Below are 23,596 nucleotides of genomic sequence, written 5' to 3'. Positions count from 1 at the left end.
GTTTCCAGTCTTTTTCTGTTCCAAGCAGAGCTTCAATAAATTGTGTGGGATACAGAGGACAGATGTTTTGGAAAGTTCAGCAGGGGCTTAAATACTTGTTGTATGAATGATTGAAAGGAAGGTTGATGGAGGAAGGAAGGTTGAGGAGAGGTTGATGGCTTAGAGAGGAAGGGATGAGACTGGAGGCAAGGAGACAATTGTGAGGCTACAACATTAATCGAGGAAAAGAAAGGGGAGAGGACAGAGGGATATATATTTAGGATACCCAGTAAAACTGGATGACCGCTGTAATGTTGGGATTTCCCCAGTGATGCTGAGGATGGACCTGTGTTTCTTAACTGAAAATGTTCGGTGTGATCCTCAGATCTTATGTTTAGTGCTAGGAAAACGTGAACAGAGCAGCCTCAGTTGCTGCCCTCTTGGTGTTTAGAGGTTATGTGAAACAGTAGATAGGAACAATTAGAGTTTTAATAAGGTATTAAATAAGGACAAGACATGGTCCTTTAGTAAACCTTTTAGATTTTCCATTTCAATGATTTAAGTCTTTTCCATTATCATTGGGAACCTAGATTCACTCAGTGGGTTTTAAAATATATTATATATGGGGACTTCCCTGGTGGTCCAGTGGTTAAGACTGCGCTTCCACTGCAGGGGGCGCGGGTTTCCCTGGTCGGGGAACTAAGATCCCACATGCCGCGTGGCCAAAAAAAAAAATATATATATATATTGTATTTGGCATTTTTATATTTGCTTTTAAAAATAATTCAAAAGAAATACGGACATAATAAAGGACAAAAATGCACAAATATATAAAGAAGTGGAATATTCTCCCTGCCTTTGCACTGCAGCCATTAGCAGCTTGGTGACTGTTGCTCCAGACCTGTTTCCATGGCGTGTGCAGATGTGTATTATGTAGCGTTTTTCCTAAAGAAATTACTACCCTAAAGAATTTTCACTTCTTTTTGTGACTAATCATTCATTGGCATATGCCATGATTTTACTCATTTCACAGTGGCTTTTGTGGCGGAGGTTGGCTCGCTGTTGGGTGCTTACTGTGTGCTGGCACTCTACACTTGACCCAGGTTCACTCCGGCGGTGACGGCCTGACTTCCCGTGTTTCCCCTTTTGCTGCAGATGGTCCCCATCCCTGCCGGAGTATTTACAATGGGCACAGACGATCCTCAGATAAAGCAGGATGGGGAAGCACCTGCGAGGAGAGTTGCTCTTGATGCCTTTTACATGGATGCCTATGAAGTCAGTAATGCTGAATTTGAGAAGTTTGTGAACTCAACTGGCTATTTGACCGAGGTAATGGGGTTGGGATGGGGAGGAAGAACTTTATCAGTTGACCGCTTTTTCCTATGTGCCCAGTGCTGTGATAGGCACTTTATGTATATTTCATGTAATTTTTGTTCTCATAGCAACCCAGTGAGGCAGGTTATTTTTCAGGTGGCAAACTGGGGATTAGCAAAGTGATTGGCCCTGAGTCCCACAGCTGGTTAGCGGCGGAGCTGGGATTCAAGCCTGGCCAGTGTGACCCCAGGACCTGTCTTCTTAACCATTATGCTCTAGTGTGTCAGTGCTTTCATCTGCCAGAGAGCATCACTGTCCTCTCAGGCTTTTTGAGATGATAGCGTGTAAAGTAAGGCCACTTTTCCCTCTCAAAAAATTATAGTTTGGATGTTCCAGAAGCATTGCATAATTCATAAGTAATAGATGCAGAAGTGCAGCTTTTCATTTTTGTGGTTTTATTCCAGTGCCGGACGACTCATAAGCTTTCCTTTGGCAGTTCCAGGCTTTATCCTGTGGTCACTGAATCACAGAGCAAGGTTCTGGAAGTGGATGTTTGTCCTAAACGGGAATAGGAAGAGAGAGGCTTTCTAGTTTATGAAAGTTTCTCTGAGTGTCTAAAATATCCTTGTTATGTAGGTTTCCCATTTTTTTCTTACCAAAGAACTCTACCCTACCCTTGCCTTCAGTTTGTGGAGTCCCTGTCCTTGTTTTTGTTTTTTTCCAGGCCAGAACTTCTTCCTTTCTTTAAAAAAAAATTTCAGAGTGAATGCTGAAAGCAAAACAACATCCGAATTTGGTTTTGCATTTCTTTGGAATTTCTTAAAATATACAAAGTGGTTGTCTTTTTGTACCTATTTGTAGTAAGAAGTTGCTGTTCTTTTTGTTTCACGAGGATACTCTCAGGTCAAGTTCCTTAGTAGTCTGATGAAGTTAGAAGTGGGCTTCTAAGGCAAGAAGCTTCCCTTAGACTAGGGTTCCCATCAAGGCTAGATAGAATAAGCAGAGTTTAGGGCATCTAGGAGCATGGATGGGGAAATATTCCATCTGGATTTCTATTACCCTCTAACTGAAGTTCAGCATTTCCTTCAGTTAGGAATAGACAACATACCACAGTAGTGGCAGCAGTGCCTATGACTTTATCACCAATAGAAATCACAGACATTTTGTATCCCATTATTGTTGTTGTTTGTATTCATCCTCACTTTAGAAATGATAATTATGAGACCTGCCACTAGATCTTATTTAATGTATTATTTATACATATTTATATTTAATGTGTAGATATATATATACACACATATATGTATATGTTACTATAGCACAAATTTTTTTACTAATATTTTGATATAACTAGTTTTCTTTGTAATTGTATTGATTTTATTTTATACACTTAAACATTTCATTCTGAGAAGGAGGTCCTTAAGCTTCACCGTACTGCCAAAGGAATCCAGGGCACAAAAAGGGTTAAAACCCCTGCTTTGGATAAAATATTTCATATGATTATGGCATTCACGTTTCTTTTCTTCCATTTCTCCAACTTCATTTTCTATCACATTTCCCTTGCTCACCGTGTTCTAGCCCTGCTGTTCTTGTTTCTATTCTTTGCAGACTTGACACTCTTTCCCATCTTGGGGGTGCAGCCCATACTTTCCCCCTGCTTGGAATTTCCTGACCCCGTTGCCTGTCCCCTTTTTGCATGGCTGTCTCCTTCTCATTCTTGAGTCATCTCAGCTTAAATATCCCTCTCAGGGAGGCTTCCTCTGCCCACCCTATCAAAAGGAGGCTTCTCTCTACACTCTCTGCCTTAACAAGGTCAAGTAAAGTTGTAATTATATTCTTCCTTTCTTTGTTTGACTTGACTTCTGTTTGTGTCCCCATATGTGAGTGCTCTAAGGACAGAGACCATGCCTCTGTGATATTGACCTTGTAGCTCTGTCATTTAGCCCAAAGCCAGGCATCTGATAGGTGTTTGGTACATGTTGTTGAGTGAAGGAATGGTCTGGGTTCTCAGGCATGGTGATGCCACAGGGGAATAGAGAAATAAGAGCTGGGGTGGAGAACAGATGATGAGCTCTAATCAGGAAAAGGAGTTTGAGGTGCTCAGAAGGCTGGAAATACAGGGATCTAGTAGGCAGTTGATATCATGTGGTGAGGAGAGGAGAGGACTGGAGGTGGAGATATGCGCATCATTTGAAATGCCGGCGGTGGTTAAAATCATGGGATTTCAAGAGTTTGTCCAGCAGCAAGTCCGTGTATCTCATAGTGTGATCTCTTAGACCACATATATTAGAATCACCAGCTTATATGTTCACACGGGCAGGTTCCTTGGCCTCACCCCAGACCTACAGAATCAGAGCCTCTGGGCTTGGGGAGCAGTGCTGTGTAGCTATAACAAGCTGGCCAGGTGATCTCAACTGCACAAAGCCTGAGGGCCACTGGTGTGGAGTAAGAAGAGCAGAGAGCCAGGGCAGAGCACTGGGGAGCAACAGTGTCTTAGGGGCAAGAAGAAGAGCCCGTGTATTTCAGGAGATGAGAAGGAGGAGTCTGAAGTGGAGGAAGAAAACTAGAAGAGTAGAATCATGGAGACCAAGAGACTACATTGGGTGTTTCCAGAACTGGGGTCATATGCAACGAAGAAAACCGGGTAGATATGGACTTGAGACAGTAATGGTAAATAAAAATGATTAAAATAAAATTCCATCTGGTGCTTGAATTGGCCACTTGAGATGTATAAGCACAGTGGACACCTTAGTGGAGTGTGTCAGAATATCAACAAACAGTGCCATTTACTTCTTTTAGCTAGGTTCCAGGAGCAGAACAAAGGACAAATGTTGATTACATAATCTGACATGTAAAGAATCCTGTTATTTTCCAAAGTCATTTGTAATACTTGGGGAGATGTGTTTCCATCAACAGAAACAATCACAGTCTCAATAGCTAATCTCTTACAGTCTGCATTCTTATCAGCTAAATGAGCCTTAAATAAAAATGGTCTCTGTAAGTGACAGTAACCTGTTTTAACAGGAAGCCAGATGCTTTTAGGTCATTTCTGAATCCTTTGGGAGGTTATAAGACAAATTTAAGTTCATTTGGACAAGAAGAACCACTTTAGTAGCGTACAGAGAAAATGGCACATGTGAAATATGTTACTACAACCTTTTCTGGATTTTTATTTCCTTCCTTTCCTTTAGGCTGAGAAGTTTGGTGACTCCTTTGTCTTTGAAGGCATGTTGAGTGAGCAAGTGAAGTCTGATATCCAACAGGCAGTAAGTAATGTTTCAACAGGCTCTCGTATTTCTCTGTTGCTCACTGGAAAGGGCTTGGGTGAAAAATCCAAACTACCAGCGCCCCCCCGCCCCCCCAAAACGCCTCACCATTTTCCTGCTATAGATTTGCCCGTAGAACAGGCCTATGGAAACAGGGCACCTTATCTTGAGGAAAATGGCACGAACCTGGGACAGTATCTGAAGTGTTGGGTCTGACTTGAACTTCTGTCTTGTGCACCTGAGTATAAGTGGAGCTCAGCTGGGCTTTAGACACTTCTGGGTTTCTTTTGCTCATAGCTATTTCTAGAATGGAGGGTTCAGTGTGCATGTTTTTTACTTCTATTCTTAAAGTCTTGGTCTCATCAGGTTCTGGTATGGAGAGAGAGCTTCCTATTTAAACATTCCTGAATTCACTTGATCAGAGTAGTAGTTATGAAAGGGGCCCTTTGCTGTGGATGTACACAGGAAATTGAACCCAGGACCTGGTCCTTACCATCCAGGGTGTACCTTCTCTCGTAAAGGGGTCCAGGGAAATCATGGAGAATGGACTAGGTCTCCATAAGCCCCTGTGTGGTGAGTGGAACTTGGGATTTCTGTTCCAGACATTTTAGTAGGTTTGTTTATATTTGAGAATTTGTTTACTCACATGTCTCATGAGAAAGCAAAATTACAAGGAAAGGAGTGTGGGTAAGCTGGGAAGCTGAGGGTTCACAAAACAAGGATGGCTGAGGACACAGAAGAAGCAGGAGGTGGTAAGAGAGGAAAGGAAACGGGGTCAGCTGACCCAAGGGAGACTGATTAAGATACAGACATCGAAGACAGGAATTCAGCACTAATCTTCCTTTGTTTTACAAGTTCCCTTTCAACTCCTGCCTGAAACTCATCTTTATGTGTTGGGGTCACTATTCTCTCTTGTGAGCAGCAGTGCCAGAAAAATTAAACATTCCTGGCTCGGGTTTGCTTTCTCTTCAAACTCTTGGCAAAACTTGGGGGGGAAAAAGATGAGGTAAAAGCAGATGTGCTATCCAGTCATTTATAGGAGAATCAGGCCACTTTTATGTATGTATTTTAGAAAAATGTTTTAAAAACATGACTGAATTCCATCTGAATTTCAGAGCTTTCTTTGCTTGCTACAAGTTTATATTATAAGTCTATTATATAATCTGATACCCCCCCCCTTTTTTTAAAGGGCTTTGAGGTCAGATTGGCTTAGTGTTGATGAGCCAGTAGCTCAGGATGTGGTGCCTTGTTTTATGATGGGGAGTTCAGCTGGGGGAGGGCCTTTGCACTTATTTTTGTAATTTGTGCTTTCCGAGACAAGGCCTCCTGTCACTTGAGAACCTCTGAGCACATTAGGCATAAAGGCAGAGGCAGATTATTACTAGGCTCTGACGGTGCCCTCTTAAGTCCATAGTGAAGTGTGTATGCTGGTAACTAGGATGAGGATAAGCAGCTCTTACTGGGTTGTAGTGTTGGTCTCTCGCTTAAATGCTCATAATGGAAAAGCAAACCTTTTAAGCATGTTTAGAAAGGGTTGGAACAAGTGAAATGAATCTGTTGGTGATCTGAGAGAACTAAGTTTTTGTTTTTAGGTCTTGGCATACCCTAATGCACCAGACCTGTTTTTAACCCAGTGTTTCCAGAAGTGTAGGATAGGAGATGGTCCACGAGGTGACTTTAAGTGAAGCAGATGACTTAAGGTGGTACATGGCCAAACGTAAGATAATCCTGAATCACATTGTCTCAGGGCTTTTTCAAGACCTGATTAAGTTGAGAAGAAAGTCTCATTTGAGTGCTGACCTGTCACTAACACTCAGCGGCACTTGTTAATCTCCTTTTTAACACAGAAAATAGGCCTCAGAACCTTCCTCAGGCTTCAGTGGCTGGCTGGAATTTAATAATATGGTTTATGTTTGTGTACATTTTATTTATTTATTTACTTTAAAAATTTTTATTGGAGTATGGTTGCCTTACAATGTTGTGTTAGTTTCTGCTGTACAGCAAAGTGAATCAGCTATATGTATACATATATCCCCTCTTTTTTGGATTTCCTTCCTGTTTAGATCTCCACACAGCATTGAGTAGAGCTCCCTGTGCTATACAGTAGGTTATCATTAGTTACCTGTTTTATACATAGTAGTGTATATATGTCAATCCCAATCTCCCAATTCATCCCACCCTCCCTTTCCCCCCTTGGTGTCCATATGTTTGTTCCCTAAATCCGTGTCTCTATTTCTGCTTTGCAAATAGGTTCATCTGTAGGTACATTTTAAATGTGGTTATTTTATAAGATTGCTTACTTTCACATAGTTGTTTTAGATGTTTACTATCGTGTAATTATTTTAAATGTTTCATATAATTATTTAAAATAAATGTAATTATTTTAAATGTCATAAGTGTTCTGTTATGACAGGTAACACTAGTGATATAACTTTTCCTTACTAGAAAAAGCCTTTTTATTGTAAAAGAAAAGTCAAATACAGAACATCACGCAAAGCAAATGTGTAGCTTTACTGTGTTATTTTAAAACAAACATGATCGTAACCTTCCCTTAAGTCAAGAATTAGGATTTTGCTCCCTGCCCAGCGACCGCATCCACGAGCCACATCCTCATCACCACCCCCTCTGTCCCTGAAGTAACCACTGTCTTGATTTTTGAAGTAGATGCTTCCCTGCATTTCTTTATAGTAATATTGCCGGGTGTGCATCCCAAGACTACCAATGTTTATTCCTGTCTATTTAAAGGAAATGTGTGTCTTTTAAGACTCTTTTAATCTATGGATTTCCCTTCCATTACTCTGCTCCTCCCCAGCCCCTGGCCCTTGCCCCCCTTTTTTTCCCTAACAATTCATCTGTGGAAGAATCCAGGTTGTTTTAGCGGTAGGCTTTCCCACAGTCTGAATTTTGCTGCCTGCACTGTCACAGTACAGCTCACCTGTCATCTCTGTCCTGCACGTTGGTAGCTGGATTGCCAGGCCTGATCAGACTCATGTTTGGACCGTATGGCAAGACCTCAGATAGTGACGTGTTCTTTCACTACGAGGCACCTAATGTCTGCTTCTCCCTCTTTTTGTGATGTCACCTGCTGTTAGTGCTCAGTGCCTAGATCCATTAATTCACTGGGAGTGGGAAGAGTCTCATAATCTAATAGGTTTTTTTTCATTTATTAATTGAGATACTTTTGTAAAGAGATGGTTCCCTCATCTGCTATTTTCTTTTTTTTTTTAAAGTGACCAATTAGGTTTCTTTTTTTAAAAATTAAACATTTAAAGAATATTATAAATTACATGCAGTTGTAAGAAATAATACAGAGATCCTGTGCACCTTTCCCCCGGTTTCCTTCAGTGATAACATCTTGTATAATTATAGTACAGCTTTACAACCAGGAAATTGACAATTGACACAACCCACTTACCTTTGTCTGGTTTTAGCAGTTTTATACGTATTCATTTGTATGTGTGTATTTAGATGTATGCAATTTTATCACAAATGTAGATTTGTATAATCACCAGATTAATAAATTATCTTCATGAACCTATGGATTTAAAAATATTTTATGGGTTTTATTCACTTGGGATCATGATACCTTTTGAATGTCAAATTTTCCTATTTTGGGGTATTGAGTGCCTCTTTAAGTTCTTGTGAGTTCTTTTTTTCTTCTCTTTTTAAAACAGCTTTATCGAGGTATTTATTATCCCACAGAATTCACCATTTAAGTGTACAATTTATTCAACTTTTTCTGGTGTATTTATAGAGTCGTGCAGCCTTCACCACCATCCCCGTGCAGAACATATCCACCAGCCCAAAAGGAACCGTGTGCCCATTTGCAGTCAGTCCCTCCTCATTCCCACCCCGAGCCTTAGGAAACTGTCCTGAGTCCTTTTGAAGTAACCCTAGTCGTCTTTCAGTGCTTCCTTGCTTTCTATAATGACCCCCTGGCCTGGAATCAGCCATTTATTTAAGAAACACTAGCACCTTTTAGTAGAAAATAGTATTGCAGGACCCTGTCTAGGTTCTAGGTGTGCGCATTGCCTAAGGTTGGTCATTGTTTCTAGGCCTCTTCAGTGGGCAGAGCTATGATAAAATGCTCTATGAGTTCATAGCGATGTTTCTAGGTTAAGGTTTATAACTTAGCCTGTTTTTGTATTACATGTATCTCCTTCCTTCCACATCAAGAATCCTGGTTCTCAAGGACACAGGGGATGATAGAATCAGAATAACCCATAATTACTCATTTATTTTATCCCAGCTCTTATACATGGCAGTCTCAAAATAACAAGACTAATGCTACCATCATCAATGGAATTACTGAGACTAGGTCAAAAAAAAAAAATAGCTTTTACATTTGCTTTTCCTGTTTCTCTCCCAGTTTTAAAATTGTTGTACTATTTCTGTTTTATCAGAGCATGTGTCTATTTTTTTTTTTTTTAGAGCATGTGTCTATTATATAGAGTACTCACTTCCACAAGTAACTATATGTTTAATGCTTTCTGTGTTCAATGTCTCTCTAGTCATTTGGATTAATGAAGCTTTTTCTCTACTAGATTCTTAAGGAAATGGTCTTGGGGACAGTATTGCCTAGTTTTTGCATATTGTTGACAGTTTGTCATTGCCCATTAGACTTTAAAGTCAATTTTGCTGTATATGAAATCTGGTTCACTTTTGTTTTTCTTGAGTATCTTATATATGTTATTTTGTTTTCTCCTGGACTAGGCATTACTGTTGAAAGTCTGATGATAGTCAAATTTTCTTTCCCTTGAAAGCTGCTTGTTGTTTCTGCCTAGGTACCCAAGGATTTTTTTTTTCTTTTTCTTCAGTATCTAGTGATTTTATCAGAATATATCTTGGTGTTTCTTTATGGGTCAGTATTCTCAGGTATGGGGTGTGTTCTTTCAATATGTAGCTTCAAAAATTTTTTCTAATTTCAGGAAATTTTTCTTAAAGTTTTTGCTATTTTTTTTCTGTGCCTTTACTTTTTTTTCTTCTTTAGGAATTCTTAATATATCTGTTTGTAAGATTCATTTTCAGTGTTTATCACTTTCTTTTGAATCATTTCTATCTCTTTTTTTAATTAAATTCTTCCTTTTCATCTTCTTTGTTTCTTAAGTATTCTTGTGTTCATTTCTGAACTGACTTTTTCTTTTGTTTTAGTTGTTTCTTGACTCCTCTACCTCATCTGAGTTTGCTGATTCTGATTTATTTTATTCTCTCATGAATCATTTTCTTAATTCCACTGACCTCATTTTGAAATGGCCTGTTGCAGGCTTATTTTGAGCATGACTTAACCTTTAAAAGGAGACATGGCCCAGGGTAGCTTCTGTAACTTCACAGAACCCTTTCTTCAGTTGTACTCATGTAGGCTTCAAAAATATGGCCTCCTGGGACGTCCCTGGCAGTCCAGTGGTTAAGACTCCGTGCTTCCACTGCAGGGGGCACAAGTTCGATCTCTGGTTGGGGAACTAAGATCCCACATGCCCTGCGGCCAAAAAAAAAAAAAAAAAAAGGCCTCCTGCTTCCTCAGATTGCCGGCATCTCTTCCCCTCCAATCCTTCTCCTTTTCTCTCTTGTCCCTTGTTTTCTGGAGTTTGATTTCATTCTCTGAGGTTTCTCCTTGGTGAGGGTCTGTGTTCTGGAAGGGAACCCTGGCAGGTCAGTGTAAAGAATTCATAGGGCAAGACTGTTCTAAGGCCTTTATACTCTCTCACTGCGGGCCCCTTACATACACTCACCAGCAAAGTGGGCAGAATTCCTTCCCGTTTTCAATGCTTTCTCACACTGTAATTCTCTGCTTTCCGGTGATACCCATTGGCTACTGTGGGATTTTCCTCGTCTCATCTCTGATGACTTGCCGTTTCTTCTGCTTTCTCCTGCGCAGCCATAGGCACCGTGCAGGTTGTATGGCTATTGGCAGTTTTTCCTCACCTACTTGTATTCTGGCTTTGATGAAGGTACCCTGTCACATAGATAGGCTCTGCATGTTGTTCTTGGGTTTTTGGTGTTGTTACCCAGTGGTTATCTAGTTGCTCTGTCTTGTTTTATACGTAGATTTGGAGAGATTCAAAAACGATTCTGATGCTGCTATCCTCTTTGGTTTGTTTGTTTTTTAATGTATACAGTTTTGAGGCAAAACACTGATCTGGCTCTCAGGGTTTGCTTGTAAAGATAAACTGTGAATTTAATGGTTAAAAATAGAGTACATGTGCATGCTGGAATTTTCTTATTCATGATTATTATTTGGATGCTGAATTTGAAACAGTGTCTTAAAAGCTATAGATATCAAATCCTAGAAAGGATTAAGGTTGTTGTGTTGTTGTTTTTGTTTGTTTTGGGGTATTTTACCCTAGAAAACTTATTGTTGAAAAGGATGGTATTTAAAATATTTAATTTCTAAAAAGTATGTTTCATTTTTTTACTTGTGTCATTAATATATCTCTTAAATCTTTGACAGAGGAATGGCTGTGGGGTGGGAGAAAACAGTTCCTCTTGATGGGAGCCTGAGAAACAATGATCATCTAGTGGTTTGTAATTTGGTACTTTCAAAGTTGTTAACAGTTTAAGGAAGCAAATTCCTGAATAAGTGTCCTCCATAAAGGAGGCTATTCTGAGATGTTATTTTCAACTGAAAGCCGATTTCAGTGAGGATTCAGAATTACCAAGCCTGCTGCTTCTTTTTCTTCTTTTTTCGAGTAAAAAAAACAATGTCTCTTCTGCCTAAAGGACATCCTTTGGTAAATGTTTTTGTTAGTAATTGTCTTAAAATATCTTTATTTTGCTTCATTACTGAAAGATATTTTCACCAAGTAAAAATTTTAGGTTGGCAGTTATTTCCTGTCAGTACACCATAGGGCTTATTTCACTGTCTCCTGGCTTTTGTTGTTGCCATTCAGAAGTCAGCCGTCAGGAACATCTATTGCACTTCCCCTGTAAGTGATTGGGCTCTGCCTGCTTTTAAAACTGTCTCCTGTCTTTGTTATTCTACAGTTTCACTATGGTATGTCTAGGTGTTGACTTCTTTCATTTTTACTGCTTGAGTTTTATTGGGCTTCCTGGGTCTGAGGAGTGGTGTTTTTAAAACAAATCTGGATTATTCTTTTTTTTTTTTTTAAATTTATTTTTTACTTTTTACGCCACGCCATGCGGCATGTGGGATTTTAGCTCCCCGACCAGGGATTGAACCTGTGCCCCCTGCAGTGGAAGTACAGAGTCCTAACCACTGGACCACCTGGGAATTCCCTGGGTAATTCTTTTTTTTTTTTTTTTTGGGAGAAAAGAATTATCTTTTTATTTATTTTTTTATATAGCAGGTTCTTATTAGTCATCAGTTTTATACACATCAGTGTATACATGTCAATCCCAATCGCCGAATTCATCACACCACCACTCTCACCCCCCCGCAGCTTCCCCCCCTTGGTGTCCATACGTTTGTTCTCTACATCTGTGTCTCAATTTCTGGCCTGAAAACCAGTTCATCTGTACCATTTTTCTAGGTTCCACATATATGTGTTAACATACGATATTTGTTTTTCTCTTTCTGACTTACTTCACTCTGTATGACAGTCTCTAGATCCATCCACGTCTCGACAAATGACCCAATTTTGTTCCTTTTTATGGCTGAGTAATATTCCATTGTATATATGTACCACATCTTCTTTATCCATTCGTCTGTCGATGGGCATTTAGGTGGCTTCCATGACCTGGCTATTGTAAATAGTGCTGCAATGAACATTGGGGTGCATGTGTCTTTTTGAATTGTGGTTTTCTCTGGGTATATGCCCAGTAGTGGGATTGCTGGATCATCTGGTAATTCTATTTTTAGTTTCTTAAGGAACCTCCATACTGTCCTCCATAGTGGCTGTATCAGTTTACATTCCCACCAACGGTGGAAGAGGGTTCCCTTTTCTCCACACCAACTCCAGCATTTGTTGTTCGTAGATTTTCTGATGCTGCCCATTCTAACTGGTGTGAGGTGATACCTCATTGTAGTTTTGATTTACATTTCTCTAATAATTCGTGATGTTGAGCAGCTTTTCATGTGCTTCTTGGCCATCTGTATGTCTTCCTTGGAGAAATGTCTGCTTAGGTCTTCTGCCCATTTTTGGACTGGGCTGTTTGTTTTTTCAATATTGAGCTGCATGAGCTGTTTACATATTTTGCAGATTATCCGTTTGATTTTATCCGTTGATTCGTTTGCAAATATTTTCTCCCATTCTGAGGGTTGTCTTTTCGTCTTGTTTATGGTTTCCTTTGCTGTGCAAAAGCTTTGAAGTTTCATTAGGTCCCATTTGTTTATTTTTGTTTTTATTTCCATTACTCTAGGAGGTGGATCAAAAAAGATCTTGATGTGATTTACGTCAACGAGTGTTCTTCCTCTGTTTTCCTCTAAGAGTTTTATAGTGTCCAGTCTTACATTTAGGTCTCTAATTCATTTTGAGTTTATTTTTGTGTATGGTGTTAGGGAGTATTCTAATTTCATTCTTTTACATGTAGCTGTCCAGTTTTCCCAGCACCACTTACTGAAGAGACTGTCTTTTCTCCATTGTATATCTTTGCCTCTTTTGTCATAGATTAGTTGACCATAGGTGCGTGCGTTTATCTCTGGGCTTTCTATCTTGTTCCATTAATCTATATTTCTGTTTTTGTGCAAGTACCATATTGACTTGATTACTGTAGCTTTGTAGTATAGTCTGAAGTCAGGGAGTCTGATTCCTCCAGCTCCGCTTTTTTCCCTCAGGACTGCTTTGGCTATTCAGGGTCTTTTGTGTCTCCATACAAATTTTAAGATGATTTGTTCTAGTTCCGTAAAAAATGCCATTGGTAATTTGATAGGGATTGCATTGAATCTGTAGATTGCTTTGGGTAGTATAGTCATTTTCATTTTCACAATATTGATTTTTCCAATCCAAGAACATGGTATATCTCTGCATCTGTTGGTATCATCTTTAATTTCTTTCATCAGTGTCTTATAGTTTTCTGCATACAGGTCTTTTGTCTCCCTAGTTAGGTTTATTCCTAGGTATTTTATTCTTTTTGTTGCAGTGGTAAATGGGAGTGTTTTCTTAATTTCTCTTTCAGATTTTTCATCATTAGTGTATAGGAATGCAAGAGATTTCTGTGCATTAATTTTGTATCCTGCAACTTTACCAAATTCATTGATTAGCTCTAGTAGTTTTCCGGTGACATCTTTAGGATTCTCTATGTATAGTATCATGTCATCTGCAAACAGTGACAGTTTTACTTCTTCTTTTCCAATTTGTATTCCTTTTATTTCTTTTTCTTCTCTGATTGCGGTGGCTGGGACTTCCAAAACTATGTTGATTAATAGTGGTGAGAGTGGACATCCTTGTCTTGTTCCTGATCTTAGATGAAATGCTTTCAGTTTTTCACCATTGAGAATGATGTTTGCTGTGGGTTTGTTGTATATGGCCTTTATTATGTTGAGGTAGGTTCCCTCTATGCCCACTTTCTGGAGAGTTTTTATCATAAATGGGTGTTGAATTTTGTCAAAAGCTTTTTCTGCATCTATTGAGATGATCATATGGTTTTTATTCTTCAGTTTGCTAATATGGTGTATCACACTGATTGATTTGCATATATTGAAGAATCCTTGCATCCCTGGGATAAATCCCACTTGATCATGGTGTATGATCCTTTTAATGTGTTGTTGGATTCTGTTTGGTAGTATTTTGTTGAGGATTTTTGCATCTATATTCATCAGTGATATTGGTCTGTAATTTTCTTTTCTTGTAGTATCTTTGTCTGGTTTTGGTATCAGGGTGATGGTGGCCTCATAGAATGAGTTTGGGAGTGTTCCTCTGCAATTTTTTGGAAGAGTTTGAGAAGGATGGGTGTTAGCTCTTCTCTAAATGTGTGATAGAATTCACCTGTGAAGCTATCTGGTCCTGGGCTTTTGTTTGTTGGAAGACTTTTAATCACAGTTTCAATTTCATTACTTGTGATTTGTCTGTTCATATTTTCTATTTCTTCCTGGTTCAGTCTTGGAAGGTTATACCTTTCTAAGAATTTGTCCATTTTATTGTCTATTTTATTGGCATAGAGTTGCTTGTAGTAGTCTCTTAGGGTGCTTTGTATTTCTGCGGTGTCTGTTGTAACTTCTCCTTTTTCATTTCTAATTTTATTGATTTGAGTCCTCTCCCTCCTTTTCTTGATAAGTCTGCCTAATGGTTTATCAATTTTGTTTATCTTCTCAAAGAACCGGCTTTTAGTTTTATTGATGTTTGCTATTGTTTTCTTTGTTTCTGTGTCATTTATTTCTCCTCTGATCTTTATGATTTCTTTCCTTGTGCTAACTTTGGGTTTTGTTTGTTCTTCTTTCTCTAGTTTCTTTAGGTGTAAGGTTAGATGGTTTATTTGAGATGTTTCTTGCTTTTTGAGGTAGGCTTGTATAGCTATAAACTTCCCTCTTAGAACTGCTTTTGCTGCATCCCATAGGTTTTGGATTGTCGTGTTTTCATTGTCATTTGTCTCTAGGTATTTTTTGATTTCCTCTTTGATTTCGTCAGTGATCTCTTGGTTATTTCGTAACGTATTGTTTAGCCTCCATGTGTTTGTGTTTTTTACGTTTTTTTCCCCTATAATTCATTTCTAATCTCATAGCGTTGTGGTCAGAAAAGATGCTTGATATGATTTCAATTTTCTTAAATTTACTGAGGCTTGATTTGTGACCCAAGATGTGACCTATCCTGGAGAATGTTCTGTGCGCACTTGAGAAGAAAGTGTAATCTGCTGTTTTTGGATGGAATGTCCTATAAATATCAATTAAATTTATCTGGTCTATTGTGTCATTTAAAGCTTCTGTTTCTTTATTTATTTTCATTTTGGATGATCTGTGCATTGGTGTAAGTGAGGTGTTAAAGTCCCCCACTATTATTGTGTTACTGTCAATTTCCTCTTTTATAGCTGTTAGCAGTTGCCTTATGTATTGAAGTGCTCCTATGTTGGGTGCATATATATTTATAATTGTTATATCTTCTTCTTGGATTGATCCCTTGATCATTATGTAGTATCCTTCCTTGTCTCTTGTAACATTCTTTATTTTAAATTCTATTTTATCTGATATGAGTATTGCTACTCCAGCTTTCTTTTGATTTCCATTTGCATGGAATATCTTTTTCCATCCCCTCACTTTCAGTCTGTATGTGTCCCTAGGTCTAAAGTGGGTCTCTTGTAGACAGCATATATATGGGTCTTGTTTTTGTATCCGTTCAGCAAGCCTGTGTCTTTTGGTTGGAGCATTTAATCCATTCACGTTTAAGGTAATTATCGACATGTATGTTCCTATTACCATTTTCTTAATTGTTTTGGGTTTGTTTTTGTAGGTCCTTTTCTTCTCTTGTGTTTCCCACTTAGAGAAGTTCCTTTAGCATTTGTTGTAGAGCTGGATTGGTGGTGCTGAATTCTCTTAGCTTTTGCTTTTTTGTAAAGCTTTTGATTTCTCCATCAAATCTAAATGAGATCCTTGCCAGGTAGAGTAATCTTGGTTGTAGGTTCTTCCCTATCATCACTTTAAGTATATCATGCCACTCCCTTCTGGCTTGTAGAGTTTCTGCTGAGAAATCAGCTGTTAACCTTATGGGAGTTCCCGTGTATGTTATTTGTCGTTTTTCCCTTGCTGCTTTCAATAATTTTTCTTTGTCTTTAATTTTTGCCAATTTGATTACTATGTGTCTCGGTGTGCTTCTCCTTGGGTTTATCCTGTATGGGACTCTCTGCGCTTCCTGGACTTGGGTGGCTATTTCCTTTCCCATGTTAGGGAAGTTTTCGACTATAATCTCTTCAAATATTTTCTCTGGTCCTTTCTCTCTCTCTTCACCTTCTGGGACCCCTATAATGCGAATGTTGTTGCGTTTAATGTTGTCCCAGTGGTCTCTTAGGCTGTCTTCATTACTTTTCATTCTTTTTTCTTTATTCTGTTCCACAGCAGTGAATTCCACCATTCTGTCTTCCAGGTCACTTATCCGTTCTTCTGCCTCAGTTATTCTGCTATTGATTCCTTCTAGTGTAGTTTTCATTTCAGTTATTGTATTGGTCATCTCTGTTTTTTTGTTCTTTAATTCTTCTAGGTCTTTGTTAATCATTTCTTGCATTTTCTCAATCTTTGCCTCCATTCTTATTCTGAGGTCCTGGATCATCTTCACTATCATCATTCTGAATTCTTTTTCTGGAAGGTTGCCTATCTCCACTTCATTTAGTTGTTTTTCTGGGGTTTTTTCTTGTTCCTTCATCTGGTATATAGCCCTCTGCCTTTTCATCTTGTCTGTCTTTCTGTAAATGTGGTTTTTGTTCCACAGGCTGCAGGATTGTAGTTTTTCTTGCTTCTGCTGTCTGCCCTCTGGTGGTTGAGGCTATCTTAGAGGCTTGATGGGAGGCTCTGGAGGTGGGTAGAGCTGACTGTTACTGTGGTGGTCAGAGCTCAGTAAAACTTTAATCCACTTGACTGTTGATGGGTGGGGCTGGGTTCCCTCTCTGTTGGTTGTTTTGGCCGAGGCAACCCAACACTGGAGCCTACCTGGGCTCTTTGGTGGGGCTAATGGCAGACTCTGGGAGGGCTCACGCCAACGAATACTTCCCAGAACCTCCGCTGCCAGTGTCCTTGTCCCCACGGTGAAACAGAGCCAGCCCCCGCCTCTGCAGGTGACCCCCCAACACCAGCAGGTATGTCTGGTTCAGTCTCCCCCAGGGTCACTGCTCCTTCCCCTGGGTCCCGATGCACACACTATTTTGTGTGCGCCCTCCAAGAGTGGGGTCTCTGTTTCCCCCAGTCCTGTCAAAGTCCTGCAATCAATTCCCACTAGGCTTCAAAGTCTGATTCTCTATGAATTCCTCCTCCCGTTGCCGGACCCCCAGGTTGGGAAGCCTGACGTGGGGCTCAGAACGTTCACTCCAGTGGGTGGACTTCTGTGGTATAAGTGCTTGCCAGTCTGTGAGTCACCCACCCAGCAGTTATGGGATTTGATTTTACTCTGATTGCGCCCCTCCTACCGTCTCACTGTGGCTTCTCCTCTGTCCTTGGACGTGGGGTATCCTCCTTGGTAAAGTCCAGTGTCTTCCTGTCGATGATTGTCCAGCAGCCAGTTGTGATTCTGGTGCTCTCGCAAGAGGGAGTGAGAGCACGTCCTTCTACTCTGCCACCTTGGTTAATCCCCCTAAAGTCCCCCACTATTATTGTGTTACTGTCAATTTCCTCTTTTACAGCTGTTAGCAGTTGCCTTATGTATTGAGGTGCTCCTATGTTGGGTGCATATATATTTATGATTGTTATATCTTCTTGGATTGATCCCTTGATCGTTATGTAGTGTCCTTCCTTGTCTCTTGTAACTTTCTTTATTTTCAAGTCTATTTTATCTGTTATGAGTATTGCTACTCCAGCTTTCTTTTGATTTCCATTTGCATGGAATATCTTTTTCCATCCCCTCACTTTCAGTCTGAATGTGTCCCTAGGTCTGAAGTGGGTCTCTTGTAGACAGCATATATATGGTCTTGTTTTTGTATCCATTCAGCAAGCCTGTGTCTTTTGGTTGAAGCATTTAATCCATTCATGTTTAAGGTAATTATCGATATGTATGTTCCTATGACCATTTTCTTAATTGTTTTGGGTTTGTTTTTGTAGGTCCTTTTCTTCTCTTGTGTTTCCCACTTAGAGAAGTTCCTTTAGCATTTGTTGTAGAGCTGGTTTGGTGGTGCTGAATTCTCTTAGCTTTTGCTTGTTTGTAAAGCTTTTGATTTCTCCATCGAATCTGAATGAGATCCTTGCCGGGTCGAGTAATCTTGGTTGTACGTTCTTCCCTTTCATCACTTTAAGTATATCATGCCATTCCCTTCTGGCTTGTAGAGTTTCTGCTGAGAAATCAGCTGTTAACCTTACGGGAGTTCCCTTGTATGTTATTTGTCGTTTTGCCCTTGCTGCTTTCAATAATTTTTCTTTGTCTTTAATTTTTGCCAATTTGATTACTATGTGTCTTGGCGTGTTTCTCCTTGGGTTTTTCCTGTATGGGATTCGCTGTGCTTTCTGGACTTGGGTGGCTATTTCCTTTCCCATGTTAGGGAAGTTTTCGACTATAATCTCTTCAGATATTTTCTCTGGTCCTTTCTCTCTCTCTTCTCTTTCTGGGACCCCTATAATGCGAATGTTGTTGCGTTTAATGTTGTCCCAGAGGTCTCTTAGGCTGTCTTCATTACTTTTCATTCTTTTTTCTTTATTCTGTTCTGCAGCAGTGAATTCCACCATTCTGTCTTCCAGGTCACTTATCCGTTCTTCTGCCTCAGTTATTCTGGTATTGAACCCTTCTAGTGTAGTTTTCATTTCAGTTATTGTATTGTTCATCTCTGTTTGTTTGTTCTTTAATTCTTCTAGGTCTTTGTTAAACATTTCTTGCATCTTCTCGATCTTAGCTTCCATTGTTTTTCCGAGGTCCTGGATCATCTTCACTATCATTATTCTGAATTCTTTTTCTGGAAGGTTGCCTATCTCCACTTCATTGAGTTGTTTTTCTGGGGTTTTATCTTGTTCCTTCATCTGGTACATAGCCCTCTGCCTTTTCATCTTGTCTATCTTTCTGTGAAGTGATTTTTGTTCCACAGGCCGCAGGATTGTAGTTCTTCTTGCTTCTCCTGTCTGTCCTCTGGTGGATCTCTGGATTATTCTTAACAGTCATCTTTTTTTTATTTTATTTTATTTTAAGTAGTTCGGCTTTAAAAAAATGTTTTAAATTTTTTGTAAAAAAATTTTTTTATTTATTTTTGGCTGCATTGGGTCTTTGTTGCTGTATGTGGGCTTTGTCCAGTTGCAGCGATCGGGGGCTGCTCTTCATTTCAGTGTGTGGGCTTCTGACTGTGGTGGCTTCTCTTGTTGCGAAGCACGGGCTCTAGGCGTGTGGGCTTCAGTAATTGTGACATGCAGGCTCAGTGGTTGTGGCTTGCGGGCTCTAGAGCACAGGCTCTGTAGTTGTGGCGCACGGGTTTAGTTGCTCAGCAGCATATGTGATCTTCCTGGACCAGGGTTCGAACCCGTGTCCCGTGCATTGGCAGGCGGATTTTTAACCACTGCACCACCAGGGAAGCCCCCATCATCTTTTTAAAATATTGCCTTTTCCCCATTCTTACTTCCCCCTGGGACTCCAATTAGATGTTGGTTAGACTTTGTCACTCAATCTTCCATCTCTTAACTTCAGTTTTGAGTAAATATACATATATTCTATATATACTTATACATATTTAGTGTTTATATATGTGTATACTTTATACTATACATATTTAGTATATATATTCCATTCTAATTTCTTTTAGCTTTTGGCTATATCTTTGGTATTATTTTTTAGTAGTTGTTATCAGAATTTGAATATACATACCTAAGTTCTCACAGTCTACTATAGAGTTAACATTTTAACAGTTTAGGTGAATATAGAAGCCTTATAACCATATAGGTTCCTTTACCCTACCCCCATGTTATAGTTGTCATATATAGTACATCTTCATACATTGAGAAAAACCCAAGACAGTGTTATAATTTTTGCTTGTAGCACTCATACATATTTTTTATAATTTAAAGGAGAAAATAATCTATTATATTTACGCAAACTATTTCTGTTGCTCTTCCTTCATTCCTGAAGTTCCATGTTTCCCTTCACCTTAAAAAACTTCTTTTAGTGTTTCTTTTAGAGCAAGAGTTATGGTGATGAATTCTCTTAGTTTCTCTTCATCTGCAAATGTCTTTATTTCACCTTCATTCTTTTTTATACAATTTAAAAAAAATTAATTATTATTTTTTTAAACATATTTTATTTATTTATTTATTTATTTATGGCTGTGTTGGGTCTTCGTTTCTGTGCGAGAGCTTTCTCTAGTTGCGGCAAGCGGGGGCCACTCTTCATCGCGGTGCGTAGGCCTCTCACTATCGCGGCCTCTCTTGTTGCGGAGCACAGGCTCCAGACGCGCAGGCTCAATAGTTGTGGCTCATGGGCCCCGTTGCTCCACGGCATGTGGGATCTTCCCAGACCAGGGCTCGAACCCGTGTCCCCTGCATTGGCAGGCAGATTCTCAACCACTGCACCACCAGGGAAGCCCTGTTTCACCTTCATTCTTGAATGCTGTTTTCACTGGATACACAGTCCTGGGTTGACAGTTCTTTGCTTTCATAACTTCAAAAATATTTCACTCTTTTCTGTTCATGTGGTTTCTAATAACAGTCATTTGAATCACTGTTCTCTCATATGTATTGTGTCATTTTTTTTTCCTGGCTTCTTTCAATATTTAAAAAAATCTTGTCTGCAGCAGTTTGATTATAATGCTTTTGGACATTGTTTTCTTAGAGATCATCCTGTTTGGGGTTTGTTGAGATACTTGTGTCTGTAAATTTGTGTCTTTAACCATATTTGGGGGAGTTTTTAGCCATGATTCCAAATATTTTTTCAACACCGATCTCGCTCTCATTTTGGGATACCAATGCATGAATGTTAGACCTTTGATTATCTGAGAGGTGCCTTAGGCTTTGTTCACTGTTTAAAAAATTTTTTTCTCTATTCTTAGGTTATATACTTTCTATTGATATGTCTGCAAGTTTCCTATTTTCTCTGCCATTTTCATTCTGCTCTTGGCCTGTCCAGTGAATTTTGAATTTCAGATATTGTATTTTGCAATTCAAAGTTTCCTTTTTAAAAATAGCTCCTGCTTCTCTGTTGAGAATGAATGCCTGTCTTTTCATTCATTTCAAGAGCATTCATCTTTACCTCATAGCTGATGGTTATAATAGTGGCTTTGGTCTTTGTCTGATAATTCCAATATCTGGGTCATCTTGGGGTTGGCACCTGTTCATTTTCTTTTCCCTTCAGTATTGGGTCTCTGGGTCCTGTTATAATGCTCTGGAGAATGTTGACTTTTTTTTTTTTTTTTTATGGCTGTGTTGGGTGTTAGTTTCTGTGCGAGAGCTTTCTCTAGTTGTGGCAAGCGGGGGCCGCTCTTCATCGCGGTCCGTGGGCCTCTCACTATCGCGGCCTGTCTTGTTGCGGAGCACAGGCTCCAGACGCGCAGGCTCAGTAATTGTGGCTCACGGGCCCAGTTGCTCCGCGGCATGTGGGATCTTCTCAGACCTGGGCTTGAACCCGTGTCCCGTGCATTGGCAGGCAGATTCTCAACCACTGCGCCACCAGGGAAGCCCTTTTTTTTTTTTTGAGTCAATCAACCTGATAACCTGGTTAAGTATAGATCAGAAGTTTTGTCTTGCCTACTGCTCGTAGTGATTTTGTAGCTCTGTTCATTCATCCCTTTCATTCTAGTGTAGCACTGTAGTTATTTTTTTGTTTGTCATAACTAGCATTTGACTTTTTTTTAATTGAAGTATAGTTGATTTACAATGTTGTGTTAATTTCTGCTGTACAGCAAAGTGATTCAGTTATACATATATATATATTCTTTTTCATATTCTTTTCCACTATGGTTTATCACATTTTACTTGTTTAATCAATTTCTTGTAATTGATTAAAGGCATAATAATGCCTACCTAGTAGAGTATTGTAAAGACCAAATGAAATAATGTACACAGAATCACCTAGTAGTATAATATCTAGCACATAAAGAGCCTTTTAGTAAATGTTGTTATTCTGGTTTCTTCAAATGGACTATCTCTTTGCCTGGCCTAATTGAAAATTTATTTAAATCTTCTTTGCTTCACTCTTGCCCATTTTTAAGAATTGGCAATGCCACATATAGTATTCTACCAAATTACATTGGCATTTTTAAAGGATTTGCTATTGTGAAATAAAGCCTCTTGGATTATCTCAGAGTCCTTGACTGGAGGAATATACAAGTGATAAATCTTTTTTTGGTGGGGGCGGGAGGTAAAATATATATATAACATAAAATTTATCATTTTAATTATTTCTAAACGGGTAATTCACTGACATCATGTACATTCCCAATGTTATGCAACCCTCAATCACCACTGTGCATTTCCCGAACTTGTTCACCATCCCAAACAGAAACTCTGTACCATTAAACAATAATTTTTCATTCTCTCCTCCCCTAGCCTCTGGTAACCTTTACTCTACTTTGTGTCTCTATTAATTACTCTATTCTAAGTGCCTCATAGACGGAATCATACAATATTTGTCCTTTTATGATTGGCTTATTTCACTTACCATAATGTCTTCAAGGTTCATTTGTGTTGTAGCATGTATCAGAATTTCATTCCTTGATAAACAACAAGGTCCTGCTGATTAGCACAGGGAAACATATTCAATATTCTGTGATAAACCATAATGAAAATGAATATAAAAAAAGAATGTATATATATGTATAACTAAATCACTTTGCTGTACAGTAGAAATTAACACAACTTCGTAAATCAACTATACTTAAATGAAAAAAAAATTTCATTCCTTTTTAAGGCTGAATAATATTTCACTGTTTCTGTATACCACATTTTGTTTATTCATCTGTCAGTGGACATTTGGGTTGTTTTCAGCGTTTGTGCATTGTGAATAATGCTGCCATGAGCATTGGTGTACAAGTATCTGGCTGAGTCCCTGCTTTCAATTCTTTTGGGTATATACAGTGACATATCTTTTTTTTGGATTCATGCCTCCTTGATTGTCTGCCATCCATCAGTGGGGTCTGTTTTTTGACTTCTAGTGATAGAAATGAGTCTAGCTCCCTCTGTTTGAAGATTTGCTTTCTGGCTTAAAATATGGGCTGTTTGTTTAGCAAACCATCAGAAATGTCCTACTGTCTTCTAGGTGCTGTGCTATTCCTGAGAATACAGGAATGAAGATACCTTCCCTGTCTTTTAGCTGCTCAAAGTCTAAGGGGTACAGTCATTGACTCTGAACTGATATGAGGTGTTTTTTATTTTTTTTTCTGATTCATGACTTTTTAATAGAGAAATAAAAATGAAAACACATATATCATCTGTTTAAAAATTCTTGAAAAGAATAAGAGTATATCAAGTCCATCCTATTCTGTAGTGGAAGTACATCAGCAGGTGCTGTGATAAAGAGAAGTGGTGAGGAGTTGGGGGAGATGCCTGG

General features: G+C 39.0%; 1 protein-coding gene across 9 annotated transcripts in view; it reads left to right on the top strand.

Annotated features, from left to right (window-relative positions):
- The window catches only part of SUMF1 (sulfatase modifying factor 1), a 140,781-nt gene that overhangs the window by 8,006 nt on the left and 109,179 nt on the right, over positions 1-23,596 (top strand). For all 9 annotated transcript variants that reach the window (XM_059940224.1, XM_059940219.1, XM_059940223.1 and 6 more), the window contains exons 2-3: positions 1,135-1,308; positions 4,485-4,559. In XM_059940224.1, the coding sequence (XP_059796207.1) occupies positions 1,135-1,308; positions 4,485-4,559 (249 nt within the window). The remainder of the gene's footprint in view (positions 1-1,134; positions 1,309-4,484; positions 4,560-23,596) is intronic.

The sequence above is a fragment of the Balaenoptera ricei genome, chromosome 11 (assembly GCF_028023285.1).
Source record: "Balaenoptera ricei isolate mBalRic1 chromosome 11, mBalRic1.hap2, whole genome shotgun sequence".
Classification (NCBI taxonomy): Eukaryota; Metazoa; Chordata; class Mammalia; order Artiodactyla; family Balaenopteridae; genus Balaenoptera; species Balaenoptera ricei.
Note: the sequence above shows the minus strand (reverse complement) of the source record. Positions and strands in the feature narration are given on the sequence as shown.